The 7699-nt window shown below is 36.3% G+C and overlaps 1 protein-coding gene across 1 annotated transcript; it reads right to left on the bottom strand.

Moving 5' to 3' along the window:
- On the bottom strand, positions 1–6992 carry LOC122327224 (complement factor H-like). Its single transcript, XM_043222434.1, has 10 exons — positions 6822–6992; positions 6487–6654; positions 6289–6394; positions 6119–6195; positions 5568–5750; positions 5302–5469; positions 4742–4936; positions 4500–4667; positions 3866–3971; positions 1–130 (listed from the first exon to the last, which is right to left on the bottom strand). Exons 1-10 carry the CDS (start codon positions 6889–6891, stop codon positions 1–3), a joined length of 1371 nt encoding a protein of 456 aa, XP_043078369.1. The 5' UTR covers positions 6892–6992.
- Positions 6993–7699: the final 707 nt, after the last annotated feature.

Below are 7699 nucleotides of genomic sequence, written 5' to 3'. Positions count from 1 at the left end.
TCAATCCATTAGGCTATGGCTGTGTCTGGTCAACATGTGAGCGCTTACAAAGTTTGATTCCTCAAGGTCCCCGTGTCCCAAACTGGCCTCTTTGGCAACACAGTTGAGAACATGGCCCGGGAGTTCTGAGCTGTGCAGGGAGCAGACTGAGGTCATCTGACACATCTTGCCCCAGTTGGGTGGAGAATTATTTGTTTCAAAAAAAAACCAAAGGGCAAAAGAGTTTTCTCTGTCTCTGGGTCCCAAGAGGGCATGGAGAGTTGCAGATGGACCAACACTGGATCACACTCATCACCAGCAGGCAGTTTTAGAGCGTCATCAGAGGCCCAGCTTATGCCTTGAAGTGTAACCTGTTTGTCTAACAGTGCTTGGATTGAGGCATGTCTCCTTTACCCTTAAAGTCTATGTGGCTGCAATTGTTGCCAATCCCAACCCTGTGGAAGGGAAGTGGGTGTGGAAGCATGACCTGGTTATCGGGTTACTAATTATTAATTCCTTCTATACCCTCTTGGAATCTGTCTCTAATGCATAAAGAACTGCAGCAAGTCTTTTGCAGTCAGTTGAGCAGAAGTTTCTATTAATGAAAACTCTGCTCCTGCTTGCACTGGCCGTCATCAAGCCGGATAAAGAAGGTGCATGAAAACAAAACATGTCTAAAGTTTGGGCTGCCTGAATCCCAGGTAATCCTGAGGCCCTTGCCTGGCCTATGTGCCCAAGGATCCCACTACTACTGGAAAGGGATTAAATATGCAGAAGATGGTGGAAAACCAAAGAATATGTGGGACCTGGAGAATTCTGAAGAAGAGTAATAGCCAGCAATCTAAACAACCCACGGTATTAAGAATCAAGCATTTTGTATACAGTCACTTTTTTTGAATTCAGATAAAGATTTTATCTTAAAGACTATTCGTAAAAATATGTCAACAAATTCATCAGAACATTACTAAATCGTATTATTATTTTGCTTTATTACAGTATTAACAATTTGCAGGTTATGCATGTATGTAAACTTTTGACCAAAATTATTCATGACTGTAAAATCTTGTTTTACAACATTTAATGGAACTACAAGCAAAATGTCAGTAATTGTCAAGTGTCTGGTCTGTCTGTGTCATGTTTTGCCCGGTTCTGTTGCTGTTTTGCCTTTTTGTTCATGTTTCTGCCCTGTTTAGTCTAATTAGTCAGTCTGTTCACCTGTGCTCTTCCCAGTTTCCTCGTTATCCCATGCACTTAAATTCTCGCCTGTGAGTTCTGTTTTGTCAGGTCTACTATGTTGAGATTGCGTATCATTGCCTTTTTGCTTTGTACATATACCCTATGTTTCTAATAATAGGGCTGAAACGATTAGTCAACATTATTGACAATGTCAACCATAAAAATAGCTATTTAATGCTATTGCTTTTTAATGAATAGACTGCCAATCTGCTAATCTTCAACACTTAATATTACTTAAAAGAACTTAAAAAGATACTTAAAAATACGTAAAAAGCTGAAAAATCATGTAATTGATATTAGGTGAGTAGAAAAGGATTTGAATACTTCACAGCAGGACATACCAGCACACAGTGGGTTTGGTGTCCATCCGTCCTCTGTACATGTGGCCTCTTCTGCTGTTTCACGGTATCCAGACTCACAAGAGTAAAATTTTTTTGCTCCCAATTTCAAATTTCCCCAGTTTGGTCTCCACACATGCTGGTCACGTGGATCTTCACATGTGGTTTCTAAAAAAATGTAATGTTATTTTTTTATTAATGTTAAACAAGTCAAATCTATAAGTGCCTATCTAAAATTTTACCTTCACAAACTGGCTCAAAGTCCCACTCCCCATTATACTGGCATGTAAAGTGTTTTCTGGATTTGGTTGAAAAAAAGAACAAGTATATTTCAGAGCATGTGATCTCCACACTTTCTCCAACTCTGAAAAAAGTTTTTCCCTGCGGATTGGTCTTTTGCACTCCATCAATGGTCGACTTCAGCTTGCAGGTTACTTCTGTACAAGGAGATAATCACATAAAACTAAGGGTACGAAGAGAGATGAAACATCAAAAGCGTCTGAAACAGGTTCTTATTTGTGACTTACAGGAGACATTTTCTATATCAAAAAATGAAAACTACGTACAGCTTTCAAATAACATCTTACATTTTGCTGTTCATATATAGTATATAAGATGCACATTTTCTACATTGCAATATTTTGTATTCATTAGCCTACATAGTTTAATAGTCTTTCTAAAAAGCCTTGAAAGATATCCCATTTAAGCTGATGTCTACAGGAAGAAATAAATAAGCTTTAAGTCACTGAATATGTTGTGAGACTTTCTCCTGGAGAAGTCACCAAAGAGAGTCATGGTTCCTATCCAATCACCTTGTTCAGCCTAGTGGTAAGAACGTGTAGTCTCTAACTTTATTTTGGGGGCATTTGTTATGCTATGATACATTCATGCATTAATTGCATTCATTAAAATCATTAATTTTATCATGGTGAATATGCCGAGGTAACAGCTGCTGCATTAGCGATTGTTAAAGTTCTATGTGACTGTCACTAGGGGAAAAAATGTTTGGTTTTTGTCAAGTTTTTTTTTGGTTAAGTTTTTTTCAGAACATTTCTTGTTTTGTATTGGGTTGTGTTGCAAGTATTTACATTGCATTTCTTTATTTAATGAAGACAGAGATGTTTACTTAATTTGCTGGTGCTTTTTTCTGTTTGCATGTGAAGATACAGTAGGCTATTTTTTTTTTAGACGTGTAAAAGAATAAAGAAATGTGATAATAATAAATCTCAATATTATCCAGATATTTCAAAATAGATATCCAGATATCCCAATAAATAAAATACCCATTCTTTGGAAGGATTCTCCGGATAAGTCACATTCCACATTCATGAAATACAACATTGCTAGCATTAAATATTTGTAAAGGTTAGATCTTGATTAATAGTAACTCATAGCCATTTATTTAGATGAAGCTAGTGTTTTTAACACCCCCATATGGCCCAATTTGAGGCTTGTTGCAAGCGATTCTTAGTCCAAAAAATCCTCCAGCTCCAGATTTGGACAAAGCATCGCTTCTATAGCTCAAACTTGGCACAAACGTGCCACAAAAGCAGAAAACATCATTTGCATTAAAATCATCACTAAATCCAGAAGAGTTTCTCTCTTACCTTCACAAGCAGGCTTATTGTCCCACTGGCCATTATGTAGACATTTAAAAGATCTGCTGGCTTCTTTTGTACCAAAGATAAAGTATTCTTCAGAGCAGGTGATTTCCACACTTTCTCCGGCTCTGAAAATAGTTTTTCCCTTCGGGTTGATCTTTTGCACTCCAAATGAAGTTGACTTCAGCTCACAAGTTATTTCTGTACAAAACATGATTATATAGAACTAATGGTAAGAAGAGATGAAGCACCAAAAACCGATTTGAAACCGATGATGTGAAACTGATTTGTCTTTTGCAGGAAGTAAATAAGTTTGTGTGTGAGTGTGTGTGTGTGTGTGTGTAAAACTACAATATATTATGTGAATTTACTATAGATATTTTTTCTTGCACTTCTTGACTTAACAGGAGAATCCTTCCAAAAAAATGTGTTCTTTCTCGCAAAAGAACAATAATTAAATAAAAATGGAGCGATAATTAAATAAAAAAAAAAACAATTTCAGTCTTTCTACAAAATAATAAAAGAATACTTTTTGAATAAATACAAACTAAATTTAATCACAAATTAGCCAGATTCAAAAATGATTCAGTTCACATGTGATGCAACAAGAATTTTGCAATATGAAAAATGTATTGGAAGTATTGTAGTACCATTACATTCTGGGTCCAGAGTCCAGCCGAATTTAGCACATGTAGGGGTTCCCTCTCTGGCCTTGAACCTGAATCACATCTGTATTTTAATATGGCATCTTTGTGGTATTCTGGCCGTGGCTCAACAACATTTCCATTTGATATGACAGGAGCTGTGCATGTAATATCTGTATAAAAGGTGAGAGAAGCAAGAATAATTTAACTGATGCTTTTGAGTCAACTAGGATTTTGTAGGGTATACTAAATTTAGATCTATGCAATGTGTTATGATCAGTCTGTGCAAAAATTTTGGGAATTGAAGTCCAAGACACAGTGACAAGGTATGAGATGGGCACTCCAGCTGGGGATCTCTATGATATATAATATAAAAACTAGATCTACATTATACTTCAGGCTTTCTGAAGAAAAACTGATTTGCCTTTATCTTTGCCAACACGATGCCAGTAAGCGTCTGATGTTTCTGTTGTTCTGGGTGATTGCTTGTTGGTTCAAGTCAAGAAAGACTTGTTTATCAACACTGTGTACCACATTTTATCATTTAGTTTAATACGAACAAAGCATTGTGATTTCTTCTTGAGCGTCAGTAAATGTTTGAAAAGCGTCATTTCTAACAAACGAAAGCATATTCATATATTTGACACTTTGCAAATTTTTGAATGCTTTTGCAAATTTTTGAACGCCACAGTGGAACCTACCAGCACACAGTGGTTTTGGTTTCCATCCGTCTCGTGTACATGTGGCCACTTCTGCTGTTTCACGATATCTAGACTCACAACGGTAAGACTGTTTTTCTCCAAATTTCTTAATTTGCCAGTAGTATGGTTTAGACACACGCCAGTCGCGTGGATCTTCACATGTAATCTCTGAAACAAGATACACATGTTTTTAATAGCATGTGTTAAAATCATCACTGAATCCAGAAGAGTTTCTCTCTTACCTTCACAAGCAGGCTTATTGTCCCACTGGCCATTATATCGACATGTAAAAGATCTGCTGGCTTCTTTTGTACCAAAGATAAAGTATTCTTCAGAGCAGGTGATTTCCACACTTTCTCCGGCTCTGAAAATTGTTTTTCCCTTCGGGTTGATCTTTTGCACTCCAAATGAAGTTGACTTCAGCTCACAAGTTATTTCTGTACAAGACATAAATATATAGAAGTAAGAAGAGATGAAGCACCAAAAACCGATTTGAAACCAATGACGTGAAACTGATGTGTCTTTTGCAGGAATTAAATCATTTTGAGTTTGTGTGAGAAACTTGAATATATTGTGTAAATATATCTAATATCTATTTTTTTTCCAAGTTGTAAAAGAAACAAAGATTATTAGAGTATATTTTACAAAAAAAAACAGTTTGAGTTCTTCCTTAAAATGATAAAAGTTGATTTTTGAATAGCTACAAACTAAATTTAGAGACAAATTCAATAATGATTCAGTTCACGTGTGATACAACAAGTATTTTTGCAATATGAAAAATGTGTTGGAAGCATTTCAGTACCATCACATTCTGGGCTCACAGTCCAGCCAGATTTAGCGCATCTTGGGATTCCCTCTTTGGCCTTGAAGCCTGGATCGCATTTGTATTTTAATATGGAATTTTTCAGGTATTTCGGCCGTGGCTCAACAACCTTTCCATGTGATATGACAGGGGCTGTGCAAGTTATTTCTGTATGAAAAGTGGGTGAAACGAGAATAATTCAACTGGTGCTTTGACTAAAGCACAGAAACGTGTGATCTTTGACAACGAAAACAACGGAAATTAACCTATGCACTTTGGAATAACGTCACTCCATTCTCCAGTCTCTTCACAGTGAATTTCACTACTTCCATTTAGCATTTTATCAGGAGATGCACACTCAAAGTGAATAATATCACCGTAACTTCCCTCCTCTGTGTCCCCCGACGCAGTTATATCCTTTTCGGTGTAAACGGCTGGACATTTTACCACTAGTCGGTGAAATCGGTGAATATGAAACAAAAAAATGTAACAAATCAATAAATACGTTTAGATATGATTATCTGGAACACTTTACTCGAAGGGATGTGCTTACGTATATGAAGGAGGTTTTATGCATGTTCATGACAAGTATCATTAAGTGTCATACACTCAGTTATGTTATTTTTAATACAAAAATTACATTATTTGACCTAAACCTAACATACCCTACTCACTCCTTACCCTAGCCCATAATAAAGACATAATGTCAAATTATGTCATTTTAGTATTAAAACTGAGCGAATGACACGTAATGACAGATGTCACAAACACACAAAAACTTCCTTCATATTCAAGCGACTTTTTAAAGAAATCATACCCTCACAGATGGGAACAGCATTGTCCCATCCTTGAGCTCTGCAGGTACGCTGATTGATTCTGCTCGTCATTTCATACCTATCCACACAATGTTTTCAATAGCGCAAGGAGAGTCAAACCGATGACGATAATACACATTTCCGATAGAAAAAAAGCAGAAAGCACTTTTACCCTTTCTGGCAAGAATAAGCCACCGTTGCTCCAAAAACAAACTCCGTCCCCTCCACAAGTTTAAAATCACCGTGTTGTAGGTCGCCTGGGTGACCGCATTTTCTCTCTGCAGAAATCGAGCAAGTTTTCATTTAGATAACAACACTGATTTAATGACCCCCCAAAATGATGTGTAGACAGTATTAAAATTTCTCTTACTTGCACATGGTCGTTGAATGGATTTCTTCCATTCTCCTTTTTCACACTTTAACTTATACAAGCCAGTAAAACCCGTAATGCAGTTCACTTTCATTGTTTCGCCATCAGCGTATGAAGCTTTTGCAACCGATTCCGTGTTAGTAAATTTAATGTCATCTCGACGACATTCTGAGAAGCACAAACTAATATTACGGTAGCTGTCTCAAGTGCATTAAATGCTGGAGTACATTTACAACTAATCAACCTTCTCTAAAGGTACATATATGTACGGTTAAATATATTATATCTAAATATAAAAAAATAATAATGATCATTTAAAAAAGAAAATCACTTGCCTTGACAGCACGCAAAATCGAAGTAAAGCAACCAAAAACCAAATCCGAGGAGTTTTACAGTAACTCTCATTATGAGTTCAGTTCACAAGCACCTGTTTTGATCTGTCACTAAAACTCTTTCCTGCTTGTCAAAAAGAAATCTTTCTTACAACAGACCTCTCTGTGCACAAGCAACATTTCCTGTAAATGAGAAGACAAAATAAAAAAAAATAAAAAAATCTTATCTGATGCAGCAACTCATGTTTGACATTTGGACACACCTAAAATGTTACCTTAAGTCAAACTTCTTGAGTCATCTGTAACAAATTAACTACCAACCAAACACTAACCAAACTAACTGCCGTGTTCATCGCTGACCATTGTAGCTTAATCCCGTGAAGCCTGTCTTAATGTTGATTCAAGAGGAATATAATGTGATGAATGAATCTGTCCCATTAGAATGATTGAGATGAACCAAAAAAAAAAACATTGTAGTATTACAGTCATTGCAAAATATGTTTGCATCTGCCATTGCAAAATGGGTTCATTAGAATTGGGCAATTAGCAATTGCTTAAAAAATATATGTGCAAAGAAGAGTTCGAGACCTGAAGCATTTGTTTCTGCTTAAATTGTTTTTGTATTTTAGATGACTTGATGTTTCTTTACAAGCACAGTACTATATATTAGACTTACGTGTACATGTAGACATGTATTAGCAATGCATCTATAAGTGCTTCCTGAGAATTTTGAGACTTTGTGGCATTGCGCCTTTCTGGTGCATTGACTGCTAGAGAGAAAACGATAATTGTCAGCTATCTCATCAGAGTAGAGTACAGCTATTAACAAGCTCACAACCTATTGTACAAAATACTATGAGAATCGTTGCAAGGTTAAAACT

Source organism: Puntigrus tetrazona, chromosome 22, assembly GCF_018831695.1.
Source record: "Puntigrus tetrazona isolate hp1 chromosome 22, ASM1883169v1, whole genome shotgun sequence".
Classification (NCBI taxonomy): domain Eukaryota; kingdom Metazoa; phylum Chordata; class Actinopteri; order Cypriniformes; family Cyprinidae; genus Puntigrus; species Puntigrus tetrazona.
The sequence above is the reverse complement of the archived record's forward strand: the minus strand, read 5'-3'. Positions and strand labels throughout refer to the sequence as shown.